The sequence below is a fragment of the Schistocerca serialis genome, chromosome 6, assembly GCF_023864345.2.
Source record: "Schistocerca serialis cubense isolate TAMUIC-IGC-003099 chromosome 6, iqSchSeri2.2, whole genome shotgun sequence".
In the NCBI taxonomy this organism is placed as follows: Eukaryota; Metazoa; Arthropoda; class Insecta; order Orthoptera; family Acrididae; genus Schistocerca; species Schistocerca serialis.
In genome coordinates, this window is record NC_064643.1 from 731,739,555 (window position 1) to 731,762,334 (window position 22,780).

A 22,780-nucleotide genomic window follows, 5' to 3' on the forward strand; every position below is an offset into this window, starting at 1 on the left:
AGCGGAAGGTCATGGTTAAACGTGCCGCTATCCACAATAAACAGACCATTCTCCGTGCGATAGTGAAAAAAGAAGAACGGTTTACAGACTAGTTTGGCGAAAACATTTTAAGTAAAAAAATTCTGTGCATTTTATTCTACTCACGAGTCTGGTGCAAGTCTTTCAAATGGACGCCACTTCGGCGACTAGCCTTAGTAATCAATCATTATGGAAAATGCTTCTTAAGCGAGGTTTCACTTTCTTTTGATTACGTTGTAAAATACATATAACAAGTAAATGGTATAAAATATCTTTATTTAAAGGCAATTTAAAGAAAATACAATACCTGCTGTACATAATGATATTGGATATTTTAGTTGTAATTGATGTATAAAAGTAACTGTAATTAATTTATATCTTGAAACTTCATAGTGTTAGAGTATTCATGTAAAGAAATTTAACATCTGAGTGATAATTAGTGACTTTTATGTAGGTGTAACATTCCTTTCATAATTACCTCCAGTTGTAGATCAAGTTCACTGGTAGAGATAATCATCAGCGAATTAAAATGCTCATCACTTAATTTTGATCTGTAAATACTATTTGCATGTTTCATTTTGGAGAAAGATTTTTCACACAAATAAGTAGTGCCAAAAGCGGAAAAAAGCCACGGGCAAATTTGGAAACTGTGGACGGAAGACACTTATAAAATTCCAGTAATGTTGGCTTTGAATGTTTTCCTTTAAAACAGTCGCTACATTGCAAATCAATAATTTTAAACTGAAGTTCTGCGGGTAACGCTTCTCCGTTCCGTAACTCAGCCAGAGGGCGATTCCTTTCGTTCAAAAAAATTTCAGTTCGGAGTTCCAAAAAACGGGTCAGAACTTTACCGCAGCTAAGCCAGCGCACTGCCGTACAATATGGCAAGTCACTTTCCTCAATATCTTCAAGAAACTCCCGCAACTGGCGATGACTGAGTACTTGGGATCTGTTTTATTACCAATTGAAATAACTGGCTTTAAAACTTCTGACATATCTAAATGCTTTCCACACAAAGACTGTTGGTGAATAATACAATGCACTACTAATGATTTTGAGCCACCGTCATTTTCTACGGCCATAGAAAGTAGAGCAACAACACCTTTATTTTTCCCACTGGGTAGATCTTGGCCCTTATGACTTCGTGGAGGAATCTATGTGGCCTGCGGGCTAAAAAGTTTGGAGACCCCTGAACTAGAAGATCGCATTGCCCTCTTAGCAATGAGGATATTTTTTTTAATCAGTGTTGACCGTTTGTGCTTTATGATCTTTATGTGTTGTTGTTGTGTTCTTCAGTCCTGAGACTGGTTTGATGCAGCTCTCCATGCTACACTATCCTGTGCAAGTTTCTTCATCTACCAGTACCTACTGCAACCTACATCCTTCTTAATCTTCTTAGTGTATTCATCTCTTGGTCTCCCTCTACGATTTTTACCCTCCACGCTGCCCTCCATTGCTAAATTTGTGATCCCTTGATGCCTCAGAACATGTCCTACCAACCGGTCCCTTGTTCTCGTCAAGTTGTGCCACAAACTTCTCCCCAATTCTATTCAATACCTCCTCATTAGTTAAGTGATCTACCCATCTAATCTTCAGCATTCTTCTGTAGTACCACATTTCGAAAGCTTCTATTCTCTTCCTGTCCAAACTATTTATTGTTCATGTTTCACTTCCATACATGGCTACACTCCATACAAATACTTTCACGCAGTATCGTATCTCCCATTTCATCTTCGTCTACATTCTCTTCCATTTCTATAATATTGTCCTCAAGTACATCGCCCTTGTATAGACCCTCTATATACTCCTTCCACCTTTCTGCTTTCCCTTCTTTGGTTAGGACTGGGTTCCCATCTGAGCTCTTGATATTCATACAAGTGGTTCTTTTCCCCAAAGGTCTCTTTGATTTTCCTGTAGGCAGTATCTATCTTACCCCTAGTGAGATAAGCCTCTACATCCTTACATTTGTCCTCTAGCCATCCCTGCTTAGCCATTTTGCACTTCCTGTCGATCTCATTTTTGAGACGTTTATATTCCATTTTGCTTGCTTCACTTACTGCATTTTTGTATTTTCTCCTTTCATCAATTAAATTCAGTATCTCTTCTGTTACCCAAGGATTTGTACTAGCCCTCGTCTTTTTACCTACTTGATCCCCTGCTGCCTTCACTATTTCTTTCCTCAAAGCTGCCCATTCTTCTTCTACTGTATTTCTTTCCCCCATTCCTGTCAATTGTTGCCTTATGCTCTCCCTGAAACTCTGCACAACCTCTGGTTTAGTCAGTTTATCCAGGTCCCATCTCCTTAAATTCCCACCTTTTTGCAGTTTCTTCAATTTTAATCTGCAGTTCATAACCAATAGATTGTGGTCAGAGTCCACATCTGCTCCTGGAAACGTCTTACAATTTAAAACCTGGTTCCTAAATGTCTGTCTTACCATTATATAATCTATCTGATACCTTTTAGTATCTCCAGGGTTCTTCCATGTATATAACCTCCTTTTATGATTCTTGAACCAAGTGTTAGCTATGATTAAGTTATGCTCTGTGCAAAATTCTAACAGAAGCCTTCCTCTTTCATTTCTTACCCCAATCCAAATTCACCTACTATGTTTCCTTCTCTCCCTTTCCCTACACTCGAATTCCAGTCACCCATGACTATTAAATTTTCGTCTCCCTTCACTATCTGAATAATTTCTTTGATTTCATCATACATTTCTTCAATTTCCTCGTTATCTGCAGAGCTAGTTGGCATATAAACTTGTACTATTGTAGTAGGCGTGAGCTTCGTGTCTATCTTGGCCACAATAATGCGTTCACTATGCTGTTTGTAGTAGCTTCCCCGCACTCCTATTTTTTTATTCATTATTAAACCTACTCCTGCATTACCCCTATTTGATTTTGTATTTATAACCCTGTATTCACCTGACCAAAAGTCTTGTTCCTCCTGCCACCGAACTTCACTAATTCCCACTATATCTAACTTTAATCTATCCACTTCCCTTTTTAAATTTTCTAACCTACCTGCTCGATTAAGGGATCTGACATTCCACGCTCCGATCCGTAGAACGCCAGTTTTCTATGTCCTGATAACAATGTCCTCTTGAGTAGTCCCCGCCCGGAGAACCGAATGGGGGACTATTTTACCTCCGGAATATTTTACCCAAGAGGACGCAATCATCATTTAACCATACAGTAAAACTGCATGCCCTCGGGAAAAATTACGGCTGTAGTTTCCCCTTGCTTTCAGCCATTCGCAGTACCAGCACAGCATGGCCGTTTTGGTTATTGTTACAAGGCCTGATCAGTCAATCATCCATACTGTTGCCCCTGCAACTACTGAAAAGACTGCTGCCCCTCTTCAGGAACCACACGTTTGTCTGGCCTCTCAACAGATACCCCTCCGTTGTGGTTGTACCTACGGTACGGCCATCTGTATCGCTGAGGCACGCAAGCCTCCCCACCAGCGGCAAGGTCTATGGTTCATGGGGGGAGGACGATCTTTATGTGATTTCCAATTTCGATTCTTTTAATTCCACAGCACATACTTACTTAATTAAACTTCTTCCAGGAGCACACGTTTCCCAGGACAGATTCTGTGAAGTTTGGAAAGTAGGAGACGAGGTACTGTTGGAAGTACAGCTGTGAGGACGGCTGGTCGGATGTGCTTGGGTAGCTCGGTCTATAGAAGACTTGCCTACCAAAGGCAAAGGTCCCGAGTTCGAGTCTCTGTCCAGCACACCGGTTTAATCTGCCAGGAAGGTTCATATCAGTGCACGCTCCGCAGCAGGGTGAAAATTTCATTCTGGAGGATTAAAATTATTTGCACACTTTATTATTATCCTTTATTGATTTACTTACCTTATTAAGCCTCCTAACCTCATCAAGCCTTCTATTTCCGCCAATTCCGAAACGGAAAAAATACAAATGAAGAAATCTGCAGAACCTATTCTGGAATCGAACACGTTTCTCTGCTCTGCAGCCAGATGTTTTCCTCAAACATCGGTTGCTTTACAGTTATATAAGCAGAATTCATAAAAATATCTTTCCTCAATTTCTACGACAATATGCGTTTGTGGGCCCCATATATCGGGAGGAAGAATGCTCAGTTTTCAGTTACCAATAAAACCCGGCAATTTTTGGGTTGGTTTTCACAAAAAAACTGGGGTGATCGACCCAAAATATCTTAATCTTTCACTTTAGGTTATACGCAAGCGATCCCCCAACATGTAAGTCGAATCTGACGGCTACATCTGAGGCCTTTCCCTATAAAGTTGCTGGCGTCCACCATATAAAGTATTTCGTGGAAAGAAGGTATAATGTGCATACATTATCACTTGCTGACACATTACGACAGTGAAACAGAACCTACCACAACCTGTCGTCTTTTACAGGACTGGAATGATGATTACCTGCCGTGGGATCCTAACGTGTATGATGGCATCCAAGATGTGAGGCCGAGGCCCGACGAAATATGGACACCGTCCTTCATTGTGACTGGCCAGTGAGTTACATCATTACACAGTTCTACTGAATGTTATCAATGTAAATCAAAAGATAATGTCTACAAAATTATCTTCTCTTGGTTTTATTATGAATGATCTGAATTACAGGATTCTTCTTCCTGTTTTCAGAAATGATATTGATAGTGTCATTTAAGTTGAACACACGCCTGCAGCATAGATTATGCAGCTGCATACTCCTCAGGTTGCTGGTTGAGTTAATAAAATGTTTCATTCAGTTTTAATTTCACGTTAATTTATTCAACACATTTGTCGTCCAATACACTTCCAGAATAGTTTTGCTGACATTCGACTACCTAGTAAGATCAACATCAACGCGTTATTGCTTCTGTCATTTATGAGATCTGCAAGTAAAAAATACGCCGCCACTGCGGCTGATCATTTATGCATCCACTGATACATTAAAAAACACATCCACATTAACCAACGATTAATATAATTACGCGTTCACCCAGTCCCAGTTGCACATTTTATTCATCAAATTCAAAAATTTAAAATGTTGTCGTAATATATTCATTAAGAGCCATATCCTTATGTTAAACTTTTAAAATAATAAGTATTAACAGTTGCATACGAATGCTGTATGTTGCACTAGCCAACACCAATGGCAGGGGTCAGCGACTGACCCCACAACCATCACACATTCTCTATCTAGGATAAATCACATTACTTGTGTATTTCCATAATTTTGGCAGATTAGAAGATTAAAATGTTGATTATTATTACTGGGAAAGGGTTTCTGCGACATTTTTAGTAAAAGATAAATAGATTTTTTACATTTATTTGTATTAATTTCACAATTACAAGGGTTACTCAGATTCACATTCAGAACAATTCACAATACGAACTACTTCTTCTTTCTTGGTGTGTGCAGGGCAGATATACTTCCTGCAAGAAGTGCAAGCCTTCATGTACTTACGATCTTTGTTTCTGGCACATAAGTAACAGTGCCCTTTCTTTGGCAGATTACGCACAGCTGCACGTGTTACTTTCCGTCGTGGCTCCGTAACGTTGTTTCCTCTGCCCACAGCATCTTGATTTTGATTACACTCATTCGCAAAAGTTGATAACGCTGTAGTGTATTTTGAGGCCTACGGCATTTTGAGCGCGTCTTTTCATATTGAGGTCACAAAGTTCACGAGCAAGATCCTTCAGGTACTTCTTTCTTCCAGAACTCTTTGAGCTTTCGGATAGTTCACCACTAATTTCATTGTCTGAACTTTCACGCAAATTTCTGATTTCGTCATCTGTCAATTTCATTTTCTTGTGCATTTTGTCAAATGCCACAAAGATATTACCTTCCACTCACCGCACTGTTTACCGGTTGATTGCGAGTGGTGATTGTTGACCTGCTACACCTTCAGTTATAACAATCGCTATAACTCAGCGATGAGTGTAAACCAAAAACTGTTCTTATTGTCCATTGTAGCAGTTATAATTACGATAAATGTCATGTATTTATTGAATAAACTACTGAACATGACAGGAGCTTTAGCCTAAAAACTGCGTTGTGGTCAGTTACTGACCCCATCCATTGGTATGCAACTGTTAGAGACTGTTTATATGTCTTCAGACAGTGAAGCTCAAGGTGCTCAAATCATCCGGAATATATTCATCCCGTATTTGAAAAGAGAGCACTTAGCGACTTCCAACAGACTCTACAAATAATTTCAAACATTCTGGAAACCCTTTATTGCTGACAAAGCTTACATAATAATGACAGGAAAAAAATTCATCGATTGCTACATTTTCACCGTTCATGCAGTAAAACTTCAGCATCAGACATGATGTTTTAATTTAACTACTTTAAAAGCAAGGGTACTAACATTAAGAGTCCACACTGAAAGCCTCGATGAGGGGGATATAAGAAGAACAGTAGTCGATTTAGATGAGATTGGGAACCAATATTAGAATCAGAATTTGAAAGAACTTTGGAGGACTTAAGATCAAATAAGGCAGAAGGGATAGATAACATTCCATCAGAATTTCTACCATCATTGGGGGAAGTGGCAACAAAACGGCTATTCACCTTGGTGTGTAGAATGTATGAGTCTGGCGACATCCCATCTGACTTTCGGAAAAGCATCATCCACACCACACAGTTCCGAAGACGGCAAGAACTGACAAGTGCGAGAATTACCGCACAATCAGCTTAACAACTCATGCATCCCAGTTGCTTACAAGAACAATATACAGAAGAATGGAAAAGAAAATTGAGGATGCGCTAAATGACGATCAGTTTGCCTTTAGGAAAGGTAAAGGCACCAGGGAGGTAATTCTAACGTTGCGGTTGATAATCAAAGCAAGACTAAAGAAAAATCAAGACACGTTCATAGGATTTGTCGACCTGTAAAAAGCGTTCGACAATGTAAAATGGTGCAAGATTTTCGAAATTCTGAAAAAAGTAGGGGTAAGCTATAGGGAGAGACGGGTCATACACAATATGTAGAACAGGCAAAAAATGTTCAAATGTGTATGAAATCTTATGCGACTTAACTGCTAAGGTCATCAGTCGCTAAGCTTACACACTACTTAACCTAAATTATCCTAAGGACACGCACACACCCATGCCCGAGGGAGGACTCGAACCTCCGACGCGACCAGCCGCACAGTCCATGACTGCAGCGCTTTAGACCGCTCGGATAATCCCGCGCGGCGTACAACAGCCAATAGGGTATAATAAGAGTGGACGATCAAGAACAAAGCGCTCGTATTAAAAAGGGTGTAAGACAAGGATGTAGCCTTTCGCCCCTAGTATTCAATCTGTACGTCGAGGAAGAAAGGTTTAGTAGTGGAATTACACTACTGGCCGTTAAAATTGCTACACCAAGAAGAAATGCAGATGATAAACGGGTATTCATTGGACAAATATATTATACTGGAACTGACATGTGATTACATTTTCACGCAATTTGGGTGCATAGATCCTGAGAAATCACTACCCAGAACAACCACCTCTGGCCGTAATAACGGCCTTGATACGCCTGTGCATTGAGTCAAACAGAGCTTGGATGGCGTGTACAGGTACAGCTACCCATGCAGCTTCAACACGATACCACAGTTCATCAAGAGTAGTGATTGGCGTATTGTGACGAGCCAGTTGCTCGGCCACCATTGACCAGACATTTTTAATTGATGAGACATCTGGAGAATGTGCTGGCCAGGGCAGCAGTCGAACATTTTGTGTATCCAGAAAGGCCCGTACAGGACCTGCAACATGCGGTCGTGCATTATCCTGCTGAAATGTAGAGTTTTGCAGGGATCGAATGAAGGGCAGAGCCACGGGTCGCTACACATTTTAAATGTAACGTGCACTGTTCAAAGTGCCGTCAATGCGAACAAGAGTTGACCGAGGCGTGTAACCAATGGCACCCCATACCACCACGACGAGTGATACGCCAGTATGACGATGACGAATACACGCTTCCAATGTGCGATCACCACGATGTCGCCAAACACGGATGCGACCGTCATGATGCCGTAAACAGAACCTGGATTCATCCGAAAAAATGACGTTTTGCCATTGGTGCACCCAGGTTCGTCGTTGAGTACACCGTCGCAGGCGCTCGTGTCTGTGATGCAGCGTGAAGGGTAACTGCGGCCATGGTCTCCGAGCTTGTAGTCCATGCTGCCGCAAAACGTCGTCGAACTATTCGTGCAGATGGTCTTGCAAACGTCCCCATCCGTTGACTCAGGGATCGAGACGTGGCTGCACGATCCGTTACAGCCATGCGGATAAGATGCCTGTCATCTCGACTGCTAGTGATATGAGGCCGTTGGGATCCAGCACGGCGTTCCGTATTACCCTCCTGAACCCACCGATTCCATATTCAGCTAACAGTCCTTGGATCTCGACTAACGCGAGCAGCAATGTCGCGATACGATAAACCGCAATCGCGATTGGCTACAATCCGACCTTTATCAAAGTCGTAAACGTGATGGTATGCATTTCTCCTCCTTTCCACGGCGCCAACCTTGTGTGAATGCTCTGAAAAGCTAATCATTTGCATATCATAGCATGTTGTTCTTGTTGGTTAAATTTAGCGCCTGTAGCACATCAACTTCGTGGTGTAGAAATTTTAATGGCCAGTAGTGTAAAATTCAAGGTGAAAGGATATCAATGATACGATTCGCTGATGACATTGCTATCTTGAGTGAGAGTGAAGAAGAATTACATGATCTGCTGAACGGAATGAACAATCCAATGAGTACAGAATATGGACTGAGAGTAAATCGAAGAAAGACGAAGGTAATGAGAAGAAGTAGAAATGAGAACAGCGAGAAACGTAACATCGGGATTGATGGTCTCGAAGCAGATGAAGTTAGGGAATAATGCTAGATAGGCAGTAAAATAACCAATGACGGACGGAGCAAGGCAACATCAAAAGCAGACTAGCAATGGTAAAAAAGGCATTCCTGACCAAGAGGTCTACTAATATCAAATATCGGCCTTAATTTGAGGAAGAAATTTCTGAGAATGTACGTCTGGAGTACAGCTTTGTATGATAGTGAAACATGGACTGTGGGAAAACCGGAACAGAAGAGAATGGAATCATTTGAGATGTGGTGCTATAGACGAATGTTGAAAATTAGGTGGACTAATAAGGTAAGGAATGAGGAAGTTCTGCGCAGAATCAGAGAGGAAAGAAACATGTAAAACAGTGATAAGGAGATGAGATAGGATGATAGGTTTAGACATAAGGGAACGACTTCCACGGTACTAGAGGGAGCCGTAGAGGGAAAAAACTGTAGAGGAAGAGAGAGATTGGAATACATCCAGCAAATAATTGAGGACGTAGGTTGCAAGTGCTAAAAAAAAAAAAAAAAAAAAAAAAAAAAAAAAAAAAAAAAAAAACTACCACTAATTCTATCCCCAACACATTTTACTCACAGTATCCATATACATCGAAGCGCCAAAAAAACTGGTATAGGCAAGCGTATTCAAATGCAGAGATACGCAAACAGGCAGAATATTGCGCTTCGGGGTCGACAACGCCTATGTAAGCAACAAGTGTCTGGCGGAGTTGTTAGATCGATTACTGCGGCTACAATGGCAGGTTATCAAGACTTAAGTGAGTTTGAACGTGGTGTTATAGTCGGCGAACGAGCGATGGACACATCGTCTCCGATGTAGTGATGAAGTTCGAATTTACCCGTACGACCATTTCACGAGTGTACCATGAATATCAGGAGTCCGTAACACATCAAATATCCGATATCGCTGCCGCCGGAAAAAGATCCTGCAATAACGGGACCAACGACGACTGAAGTGAATCGTTCAACGTGACAGAGGTGCAACCCTTCCGCAAATTGGCGCACATTTCAATGCTGGGTCATCAACAAGTGTCAGCGTGCGAACCATTCAACGAAACGTCATCGATATGGGCTATCGGAACCGAAGGCCTGCTCGTGTGCCCTTGGTGACCGTACGACACAAAGCCTTACGCCTCGCCTCGGCCCGTCAACACCGACATTGGCCTGTTGATGACTAGAAACATGTTGTAATTCTTCATGCTTTCCCGGCGATCTGTTGACATCTTGGATATTCGGGAATCCAGCCGTATGTTCGCGTCGTTCTCGCACGATATTTCAACAGTGTGCCTCGCTGTCTTCTTCAGGTGCTACCTGAGACTGGTCCTTGGGTCGATCGAGTCCAGTATTTATACCTGGGAGGAGCTCGGCGTTCCCTAATCGGTCCGCGCCGAGTTGAGTGTTCCATCTGTGGTCCGCGCCCGCCAGACTCGGCTTCAACGGACGCCTCCAGTCGCGGATGTTCCGACTGCCGTCGGCGCCCGTTTTGGCCGTCCTCAACGGTTGTGGTTGTCATCTGAGGTGTGTGAGACCCAATCTGATATGTTGGGTACGCTATCTCATGACTGTTACTATGATTTCCACTTCTGTTTCGTGCCGGGCGCTCCCTAATCGGTCCGCGCCGCGTGGTGTGTTCCGTCTGAGGTCCGCGCCCGCCAGACGCGGCTACATTGTCCCTGTCTGGTCGCCGGTGTTCCCTCCGCCGTCTGCGCCCGGCCTGGCCCTCTTCTGAAGTGGAGTTCATGATATGGGGTGTGTCAGATCTGGTCTCTAATGTCCGACACCTTGTCTCACGGCTGTTCTCTCGGTCTCCACTTCTATTTCTTGTAGAATCCCGGAGTGTCCTGCGTTCAGTTTCACAAGCTCAAGCGCTGGATTACAGGCAGTGCTGATTTGGTATCCCGAGTCACGGTTGATTAGATTGTCTGTGACCTTAATCTCAATGGCTTCTTTAATGACACTGTCCCAAAATCTTGAGGTCTGTGGCACAATCTTGGTGTCATTGTAATCCATTGAATGACCAAGTTCCAGACAATGCTCTGCTATGGCTGATTTAGTTGCCTGTCTGAGTGTGGTATGTCTCTGGTGTTCTTTACACCTGATTTCCACAGTTCTGGTGGTCTGGCCAATGTATGACATCCCACACTGGCATGGTATGTTGTAAATACCTGGCTTGCGTAGCTCCAGGTCATCTTTTACATTCCCCAGCATAGCCCCAATTTTGGTGGGTGGGCAAAATATGCTCTTGATGTCATATTTCTGGCAAATCCTGCTGATCTTGGCAGAGATAGCTCCGGCGTATGGCAGGTATGCCGTCTTCTTTGCCTCTTCTGGTTCCTCTTCTGGATCCTTTGGCCGGTTGGCAGGTTGAAGTGCCTTCTGGATATCTGTAGAGGAGTACCCATTCCTGCTGAACACTGATTGTAAGTGTTCTATTTCTGTGGCCAGACTATCAGGATCTGACAGAGTTTGTGCTCTGTGGACCAGTGTTTTGAGCACTCCATTCTTCTGTGCCAGATGGTGGCAACTGCTGGCTTGTAGGTATAATCAGTATGTGTAGGTTTGCGGTACACACTGTGTCCAAATGTGACATCTGCCTTTCTCTTCACCAGAACATCCAAGAACGGAAGTAGTCCATCCCTCTCCATTTCCATTGTGAACTGAATGTTCGGAGGGCAAGAGTTCAGATGTAGCAGGAGCTCATCTAACTTCTCTCTACCATGGGGCCAGATGACAAAGGTATCATTCAAATACCTAAAAAAAGCACTTGGGTTGATATGTGGCTGAAGGAACATGTTGCCTGGTCGGAAGAGTCTCGTTTCAAACTGTATCGAGCGGATGGATGTGTGTGGGTGTGGAGACAACCTCATGAGTCCACAGAACCTGCATGTTAACAGGAGACTGTTCAAGCTGGTGGAAGCTCTGTATTGGTGTGGGGCGTGTGAAGTTGGAGCGATATGGGACCCATGATACGTCTAGATAAGACTCTGACATGTGACACGTACTCAAGCATCCTGTCTTATCACCTGCAATCATTCATGTCCACTGTCCATTCCGACAGACTTGGGCAAATCCAGCAGGACAATGCGACATCCAACACGGCCAGAATTGCTAAAAAGTGGTTCCAGGAACACTCTTCTGAGTTTAAACACTTCCACTGGCCACCAAACTCCCCAGACATGAACATTATCGAGCCTATCTGGGTTGCATTGGAACTCCTTCGTACTCTTACGGATTTAATGGTAGTTCTGCAGGATTTATGCTGTCACTTCCCTCCAGCACTACATCAGACATTACTCGAGTCCATGCCACGTCGTGCTGAGGCACTTCTGCGTGCTCGCGGGGGACCTACGCGACATTAGGCAGTTGTACCAGTTTCTTTGGCTCTTCAGTGTTTGTCACCAAATACACAATCAAAATTATATTGTTGTACAACTCATAGTTCAAGAGATAGGTCTTTTCTTAAAACTGACTGTAAATTACTCACTCTATACTCACCCAGTCTTATGTCTTATTCGTAGCCTCATTGAAGAATGGGGGAGGGGAGGGGGTAGGGTTACTTGTCTATTCGAAGCGCTCTGAGCACAACACTTTCATGCTCTAACCTTAACCACATAGCTGACTGATTTAACAAATATATATATATATATACCAAGGAAATTTGCCAGTTTTGGATATTTCTATCGTTAAGAGAAATTTTTAGATCGTATAAAAATTATAATTTTACGGTGTTTTTTTAATTTTGTTAAGTACAGATTTTAGCCTTGACGATTACAGATTTTAATTAAGTATTTTTGGAGATAAAAGTTAATCACAAAAATCTACTGAATACAGTATGTGCATGTGTAATGTAACAAATGTACCAGACGCCACCTGTCGGTAATAGTATTATAATGACGTGCATTCTGTCAACCAATTTTATGTGGCGCAGCATGTGAAAGTTGCTGGATTTGGACGGGTTACTCCTGTAACCGAAATATCAGGTACGTTCTGGTACATTTGATGTTGATTAGATAGGATGAAAAAGCTTTGCATTCGTGAAATAGTAAATTAGTACCATTATCGTTGCAGATCTGAAGGTGGTTCTAGATGATTCGAAAGCTCATATGAATAAAAATTTTGCAATCTACATCTACATCTACATCTACATGATCACTCTGCAATTCACATTTAAGTGCTTGGCAGAGGCTTCATCGAACCACAATCATACTATCTCTCTACCATTCCACTCCCGAACAGCGCGTGGGAAAAACGAACACCTAAACCTTTCCGTTCGAGCTTTAATTTCTCTTATTTTATTTTGATGATCATTCCTACCTATTTAGGTTGGGCTCAACAAAATATTTTCGCATTCGGAAGAGAAAGTTGGTGACTGAGATTTCGTAAATAGATCTCGCCGCGACGAGAAACGTCTTTGCTTTAATGACTTCCATCCCAACTCGCGTATCATATCTGCCACACTCTCTCCCCTATTACCTGATAATACAAAACGAGCTGCCCTTTTTTGCCCCCTTTCGATGTCCTCCGTCAATCCCACTTGGTAATGATCCCACACCGCGCACCAATATTCTAACAGAGGACGAACGAGTGTAGTGTAAGCTGTCTCTTTAGTGGACTTGTTGCATCTTCTAAGTGTCCTGCCAATCAAACGCAACCTTTGGCTCGCCTTCCCCACAATACTATCTATGTGGTCTTTCCAACTGGAGTTGTTCGTAATTTTAACACCCAGGTACTTAGTTGAATTGACAGCCTTCAGAATTGTACTATTTATCGATTAATCGGATTCCAACGGATTTCTTTTGGAATTCGTGTGGATCACCTCACACTTTTCGTTATTTAGCGTCAACTGCCACCTGCCACACCATACAGAAATCTTTTCTAAATCGCTTTGCAACTGATACTGGTCTCCGGGTGACCTTACTAGACGGTAAATTACAGCATCATCTGCGAACAACCTAAGAGAACTGCTCAGATTGTCACCCAGGTCATTTATATAGATCAGGAACAGCAGAGGTCCCAGGACGCTTCCCTGGGGAACACCGGATATCACTTCAGTTTTACTCGATGATTTGCCGTCTATTACTACGAACCTGCGACCTTCCTGACAGGAAATCACGAATCCAGCCGCAGCTTGATTAGAAGACGGATTACAAGTAACAATGTACCATAGGCTGCAACGGGCCAAAATCTTACCTTACAATGTCAGGTTGAGAGATTATGTTTCAGAGTCAATGAAACGAGATTCCTGTGTGTACGCCAGACGGACGGAGAGGCCTCAGAGTCGGGGTGTGTGGTGCGCAGGTGGCAGGGGCCCTCGCTGCAGGCGCAGCGGCCGACGGAGGAGTGCGTCGCCACGCACTCGGGCGAGGTGGAGTGCATGTGGCCCGCCTCGTTCAGCCTCGCCTGCCACCTCGAGTACGCCCTCTGGCCCTTCGACTCGCAGCTCTGCGAGTTCTCGCTCATCTCCATCAGCGACAACTCAAGCAGGATGACGCTGCACGTCAACAATCAGGCGAGTTTCTCACCTCGATTTGCCTCTTACTTGTGAACCGTGATTTATTTTCAAAGAATGTTCTTAATTACAATGAAATGAACACCCTAAGCTGCTTATTGGCGTTGACATACGTCAACGGGGACAGATGAAAATGTCTGCCCCGACCGGGACTCGAACCCGGGATCTAATGCTTAATCTCATTTTGTTCGTTTTCGTTCGTTGTATCTGCTCTGGGCGGACGTCGAAAGACAGTTTTTTTTTTTGTTACAGAGGGCAGCTAGCCCTCTGACCGAACACGCTGAGCTACCGTGCCGGCTGATAAATTTAAGCTGTCTGAATGTATTAGGGTTGGATTATTTGGGGAAGGAGACCAGACAGCGAGGTCATCGGTCTCATCGGATTAGGAATGTATGGGGTACGAAGTCGGCCGTGCCCTTTCAGAGGAACCATCCCAGCATTTGCCTGGAGTGATTTAGGGAAATCACGAAAAACCTAAATCAGGATGGCCGGACGCGGGATTTAACCGTCGTTCTCCCGAATGCGAGTCCAGTGTCTAACCACTGCACCACCTCGCTCGGTGCACGCCTTCCGCGAAACGCACATTCTCAACGTATTGTCCCGTACTACGTTCGTAGTGCTCCCGCCCAGTGTAGTGCGGGACAATTCTTTAGGCCGGCCGGAGTAGCCGTGCGGTTCTAGGCGCTACAGTCTGGACCCGTGTGACCGCTACGGTGCAGGTTCGAATCCTGCCTCGGGCATGGATGTGTGTGATGTCCTTAGGTTAGTTAGGTTTAAGTAGTTCTAAGTTCTAGGGTACTGATGACCAAAGCAGTTAAATCCCATAGTGCTCAGAAACATTTGAACCAATAAATTCGTTAACACACCAAATCCGACAAACATGACAGAGGCAGCTACTAACATATGGTAGATTGATAGGGAGATTACCGAACAACCCGAACCGCAAGTTGCTCTAATCCGTCCCTACTCCACAAGGGAAAAACGGACCACCCAATTAATAAACAACCACCTTACCGCGGGTGCGCAAACGGAGAAGAATGGTGGGACGACCCCAAAGCAAGACGGCTGGTGACCTCACCAAGAAAACAAGTAGAATTTAACAAGAGTAAATCGAACAACATATCACGAATCACTTTTCTAATAAACTGCGATTTCTCGAGAAGATTTGGCGAAGCACCCCCAAATCGCTCTCCCGAACCGTCCGCTGCCAGCCGCTTCATCGGACGCAGGAAGGCGCGCCGATCTCCCGTCTCACGGCGTCGCAGCTCGCACCGGCCAGACGGATGTCGTGGGTTGACTCCTGTTGCTCTCGTGTCGACCACGAAGCCCCTAACCCTCGCTATACGGCGCGGCCCACTGGACTCACGTGGCGACCTCACATGAGCCGACGCTCAAGACGGACAAGTCATCTCGTGTCTCAGTGCACGACCGACCAACCGATCGAACCAACCGCCAATGACCATTGCCTGAGCGAACTCGAGCAGACTGGCGACCTAACGCGCAGACTCAGATGCAGGAACTAAGCCCCGACCGGGCGACCACTCGCTGAGTTCTCTTACTGGCGGAGTGGAAAGACTCTCATTTTGCCGGCTTTAAAGGTTGATCCGAACGACAGACACACTAGCACTCCGAACGACAGACAGACACAAACTGCCTGACAAATGCCGACGAGAGACAGACTAGCAAGCTGGGGACGAGAGGCTGACCCAGACTGACCCTCTGGCGACTTTTTTTTCTTTATTGTATTCCAATTCCCCATCGGGGTGGGCTGGCAGCAGCATATGCGCTGCTCTTCAGCCGAAAGACATAGAACAAACAGTAGAAGACATATAAAAATTACAAAGGAGAGAATATGGTGAACATAGCTATAAAAAGGGGGGTAACATCAGGGAAGGCAATAGACAAAAAAAGGGGCGACTGTAAAATGGAGATAAAAATTGTTTAAAAGTAGCACACACAAAAAGCCGCACACTGCGACGATTAAAAGAACACAAGGCACAGTATGACTGGAGCATAAAAAGTATCGACGGATGGCGTAGCACGTAACAAACACTACAGCGAACCTCAAGGCGGTACACAATTAAAATCACACCTCTTGACGCACAGGGGAAACAGCACTAAACACAACACTGACGTGGCACACTGACGATGGTGAAAACGGAGGATCTGCCAGGCGCAAGGAGATGAGGGAGAAGTGAAGAAGGGAGGGAGGGGAAGAGAAGGTGGGAGATGGACGTGGGGCGTGCTGAAGAGGGCCAGGTAGGGAGGGATGTGGGAAGGAAGAAGCAAGTATGGGGTGCAGGGTCTCAGGGGGGGGGGGGGGGAAGGAGGAAAATCCGCTCTGGGAGAAGAAGGGGAGAGGAAAAAGGGGGCCCTGGGGTGGCGGGGGGGGGGGGGGGAACAAGGCCAGGTATAGTTGGAAGGGTATATGTCATGGCGAAGTTCGTCATCTGGGAGGGGGAGACGCTGCAAATTGCCCTGATGAAGGAGATGGAGGGTGTGGAGGTGGAGAGAGGGAGGGATACAGTGATAAAGTCGTGACAATGGGCAGGGGGCGGAGAGGAAGGAGGAAACCAGAGGGAGGGGGGATCAAGCCTGCGGATAATGTAAAGGATGCGGAGATGTTGGAAGAACAGGAGGAGGCGGGAGAAGGGGATCAGTTTATACAGGAGCCATGTGGGGGAAGGAAGGCGGATACAGAAGGCAAGGCGGAGCGCATGGCATTCAAGGATTTGGAGGGCCTTGTAAAAGTGGGTGGGGGCAGAGATCCAGGCAACGCTGGCATAACAGAGGATAGGACGGATGAGGGATTTGTAGGTGTGGAGGATGGTAGAAGTATGCAATCCCCATGTCCCCTCTGGCGACCTCATAGCGCCCCTTAAATGCACGTGAACCTTTCCCATTTCCCACCAGAGGGAGACATCAAAGCTGCGATTTCCACTGCGGCGCCACCGCCAGAAACGGAGGGCGACTGCTTCACACTGCACGATGCAGCGCGCCCTTCAAAACAGCAATTTTAACCACAGCTCAGCTTGCAGCGGTACACAGCTTCTCGTTGTAGTTATGTACTGCGGTGATCAAAACATTCAAAAGTGGCCGTGTGATTACTACTTCCCCACTGCGAGGCGCCGTCACGCTGGGACGTGACCTGGTGATCTGTAAACAAACGACTCTGTCTTCCTTTACGTCTTGACAAAAAAAAAAGAGAAAAAAAGAAAGTGAGTCACTCACAAGGGGAGGACAAAACGAAACGAAACTTCACGGGTCAAAAGTATGTCATGTAATTTTCGTGATTCCAAAGTCCTATCAAAGTTACAAAGAACTTGGCTGTATGAACCCTTTCACCAGCACGACGTTATACCCCCTCTAGCCTGGATGCATACGGTCATCCGATTGGTGAGGGTGTCATAAAGTCGTTGTTTCATCTCTTCCAGCAAGCTACACCACAGCTATTGTAACACGTCCTTGACATCCTAAACTCTAGCACTGGGACAGAACTTACGTCCGAGCTGGTCGCACACACATTCTATTGGGGACAGATCTGGCGATCTTGTTGACCAGGGGCGTTCTTCAACATCAAGCAGACATTTGATTGACAAGCATGCCATGTGTGAATGAACATTGTGATGTTAAAAAATGGCACCTCGATACTGTCACATAAGAGGTAATACATGTATCTGAAGTACCGTCGTGCTGTCAAGGATTTGGTATTATTTCACATACTGTGTCCGCCTGTTTAGCTGAGTGGTAACGTGTTTGGATACCATGCAGCGGACCCGGATTCGATTCCCGGCCCGCTTGGAGATTTGCTCCGCTCTTGGACTGGGTGTTGCGTTGTCCTCATCCTCATCTCATCATCACCGACGCGCAAGTCTCCCAGTGTGGCATCACCTGAAATAAGACTCGCAACATACATATTGTATGTCAGCAAAGTGGAAACATTAAATCATTTGGAACATTCATCTACATCTGTTTGATTATTCTCCAATTCACAATTAAGTGCCTGGCGAACGGTTCGTCGAAATGCTTTCAAGTGTTCATCTCACTTGCAATGCAGAGCGCCCAGCCTTCGAGATCGCCCTCGATAACAGTTCAAAATGGTTCAAATGCTCTGAGCACTATGAGACTTAACTTCTGAGGTCATCAGTCACCTAGAACTTAGAACTACTTAAACCTAACTAACCTACGGACATCACATATCCATGCCCGAGGCAGGGTTCGAACCTGCGACAGTAGCGGTAGCGCGGTTCCAGACTGAAGCGCCTAGAACCGCTCGGCCACCCCGGCCTGCTCGATAACAGTGCTTTGACTCTCACGAGCAGCTCTAAATCTTTCGAATAGTTTTCCTTTCACACTTTTGTGGGTTTCATTTTGGCGTACATTTCGTACTTATTGTAAATTTTTCTTCTATTTAAACATTTCATGTTGAGATTTTGTGAAAGTGGCTTTGAGGAGTGCTTAAGTTTAACCGTTTCCTCCTTTCATCATTTAATCAAACGTGAAAGCTATCATTACGCCTGTTTTATTTGGGTTTGGAAGGTACGCCGTTTTCGTTCTGGACGTTAATTAGCGCAACAACCATTGCTTGAGCCACAATTCGTGGAATCATCCGAGTTATTTCCTGTTTCTTCTTATGTTTCAATTTCTAACAAAATGTCGACATCTCTGGAATGCGTGTCCAGTAATAAAAAAACATTACTGTGATGACGAAAGTCACTGGATAGCAGTGCGCACATATACAGATGGCGGTAGCATCGTGTAGACATGTTATAAAAGGGCAGTGCACTAGCAGAGCAGTCATTTGTACTCACATGATTCATGTGAAGAGGTTTCCCACGTCATTGTGGCCGCACGACTGATATAAACAGAATTTGAACACAGCATGGTAGTTAGGGATAGAGCCATGGGACATTCCATTTCGGAAATCTTTAGGGAATTCAACATGCCCGAGCCACAGTGTCAACGGTGGGCCAAGAATACCAAATTTCAGGCGTTCCCTTTCCCAGTAATTCCAATCCCAAAGAAAGCAGGTGTTGACAGATGTGAAAATTACCGAACTATCAGTTTAATAAGTCACAGCTGCAAAATACTAACGCGAATTCTTTACAGACGAATGGAAAAACTGATAGAAGCCGACCTCGGAGAAGATCAGTTTGGATTCCGCAGAAATGTTGGAACATGTGAGTCAATACTGACCCTACGACTTACCTTAGAAAATAGATTAAGGAAAGGCAAACCTACATTTCTAGCATTTGTAGACTTAGAGAAAGCTTTTGACAATGTTGACGGGAATACTCTCTTTCAAATTCTGAAGGTGGTAGGGGTAAAATACAGGGAGCGAAAGGCTATTTACAATTTGTACAGAAACCAGATGGCAGTTATAAGAGTCGAGAGGCATGAAAGGGAAGCAGCGCTTGGTAACGGAGTGAGACAGGGTTGTAGCCTGTCCCCGATGTTATTCAATCTGTATATTGAGCAAGCAGTAAAGGAAACAAAAGAAAAGTTTGGAGTAGGTATTAAAGTCCATGGACAAGAAGTAAAAACGTTGAGGTTCGCCGATGACATTGTAATTCTGTCAGAGACAGCAAAGGACTTTGAAGAGCAGTTGAACGGAATGGACAGTGTCTTGAAAGGAGGATATAATATTAACATCAACAAATGCAAAACGAGGATAATGGAATGGAGTCGAATTAAGTCGGGTGATGCTGAGGGAATTAGATTAAGAAATGAGGCAATTAAAGTAGTAAAGGAGTGTTGCTATTTGGGGAGCAAAATAACTGATGATGGTCGAAGTAGAGAGGATATAAAATGCAGACTGGCAATGGCAAGGAAAGCGTTTCTGAAGAAGAGAAATTTGTTAACATCGAGTATAGATTTAAGTGTCAAAAGGCATTTCTGAAAGTACATGTATGCAGTGTAGCCATGTATGGAAGTGAAACATGGAGGATAAATAGTTTGGACAAGAAGAGAATAGAAGCTTTCGAAATGTGGTGCTACAGAAGAATGCTGAAGATTAGATGGGTAGTTGATTTAACTAATGAGGAGGTATTGAATAGAATTGGGGAGAAGTTTGTGGCACAACTTGACAAGAAGAAGGGACCGGTTGGTAGGACATGTACTGAGGCATCAAGGGATCACCAATTTAACATTTGAGGACAGCGTGGAGGGTAAAAATCGTAGAGGGAGACCAAGAGATGAATACGCTAAACAGATTCAGAAGGATGTAGGTTGCAGTACGTACTGGGAGATGAAGAATCTTGCACAGGATAGAGTAGCATGGGGAGCTGCATCAAACCAGTCTCAGGACTGAAGACAACAACAACAACAACCTCTCACCACGGACACCGTGGCCGACAGCCTTCACTTAACGACCGATGGCATCGGCATTGTGTAGAGTTGTCAGCGCTAACTGACAAGAAACAATGCGTGAAACAACCGTAATCAATGTGGGACGAACGACGAACGTATCCGTAAGAGCACTGCAGCGAAATTTGGCGTTAATGGGCTATGGCAGCAGACGAATGACGCGAGTGCCTTTGCCAACAGCACATGCTCGTGACCCTAACAGTTGGGCTCTAGACGACGTTAAATCTGTGGCTTCGTCAGGTGAATCCCGATTTCAGTTGGTAAGAGCTGACGGCAAGATTCAAGTGTGGCGCAGACCCCTCGAAGACATGGACCCTGTAACCTCCCCCTCACTTATCGACCTTAATGACAGTGAAAAATTAAACCGCGTGCACCTAATGGAAATTTGGGAAATGCAAAGACTGGTTTGATGCAGCTCTCCATGCTACTCTATCCTGTGCAAGCTTCTTCATCTCCCAGTACGTACTGCAACCTACATCATTCTGCATCTGTTAAGTGTATTCATCTCTTGGTCTCCCTCTACGATATGTACCCTCCACGTTGCCCTCCAATACCAAATTGGTCATACCTTGATGCCTCAGAACATGTCCTACCAACCGGTCCCTTCTTCTTGTCAAGTTGTGCCACAAACGTCTCTTCTCCCCAATCCTATTCAATACCTCCTCATTAATTACATCAACTACCCATCTAATCTTCAGCATTCTTCTGTAGCACCACATTTCGAAAGCTTCCATTCTCTTGTTGTCTAAGCTATTAATCGTCCATGTTTTACATCCATACATGGCTACACTCTATACAAATACCTTTAGAAAATACTTCCTGACACTTAAATCTATACCCGATGTTAACAAATTTCTCTTCTTCAGAAAAGCATTCCTTGCCATTGCGAGTCTACATTTTATATCCTCTCTACTTCGACCATCATCAGTTATTTTGCTCCCCAAATAGCAAAACTCCTTTACTACTTTAAGTGTCTCATTTTCTAATCTAATTCCCTCCGCATCACCCGACTTAATTCGACTACATTCCATTATCATCGTTTTGCTTTTGTTGATGTTCATCTTATATCCTCCTTTCAAGACGCTGTCCATTCCGTTCAGCTGCTCTTCCAGGTCCTTTGAGTAAAACTATGTAAAATTACTCATAAATATTTCATGTTAGTACATAGATACTATACAACATAAGTATTACAAAAAGTGTCGTCAAAACTGTAAACTTCAGGCGCAGCTCATAGAGGGCGCCATACGCAAAACCGATGGGTACTGTGAAACCAACATATAATTTTACGACAGTAATGGCTGAACTGTGCAAGCATTCACTTGAGCACGAACAACTGCTACAATTCCGCACTGGTATGTAATGTTAACATTAAAAGACAACGATGTGATGGACTTAAAAATTTTGTAAATCACATTGTAATATATACTCTTGTATTTGTATTAGCATTGATAACGACCTGACACAGGTCGAAATCTGATCTGCGTTGTGACTATAAATGTCACATTAAAGCAACTTAATTCTACGACCGATTGCTGCTCTATCTAACCCAATAGTATGAAATTGGTTCTATGAACCCTCTGCCACCAAGCACTTAAGTGTGAATTGCAGAGTAACCATGTAGATGTAGATATAAATTGGTCAATACAGGGACGGTTAATGGTGGATGTAGACGACGCTGGAGTTGTCGTCCGATGGTGTCCTGTATGTACTCGATTGCAGTCAGCTTTGATGATCGAGCAGGTCAAGACAACACGTCGACACTCCGTAGAGCACGTCAGGTTACAACAGCGGTATGTGGCCGCACGTTATCCTGTCGGAAAACACCCACTGGAGTGCTGTTCATGAATGGTAGCACGACAGGTCGAATCGTCAGAGTGGCGTACAAATGTGCAGTCAGCGTGCGTGGGGCAACGATAAGAGTGCACCTGTTGTCATACGAAATAACACCCTCTACCACACACCAGGTTTTGGTCCAGTGTGTCTAGCATGCAAACAGGGTGGTTGGAGGCTCTCAACTGGCTGGCAATCACTGGCATCGAGGCAGAACCAGCTT

The 22,780-nt window shown here is 44.3% G+C and overlaps 1 protein-coding gene across 1 annotated transcript in view; it reads left to right on the forward strand.

The window, feature by feature from the left end:
- The window catches only part of LOC126484076 (neuronal acetylcholine receptor subunit alpha-10-like), a 203,827-nt gene that overhangs the window by 94,273 nt on the left and 86,774 nt on the right, over window positions 1–22,780 (forward strand). The window contains exons 4-5 of the mRNA XM_050107446.1: window positions 4,410–4,519; window positions 14,151–14,361. Of these exons, the coding sequence (XP_049963403.1) occupies window positions 4,410–4,519; window positions 14,151–14,361 (321 nt within the window). The remainder of the gene's footprint in view (window positions 1–4,409; window positions 4,520–14,150; window positions 14,362–22,780) is intronic.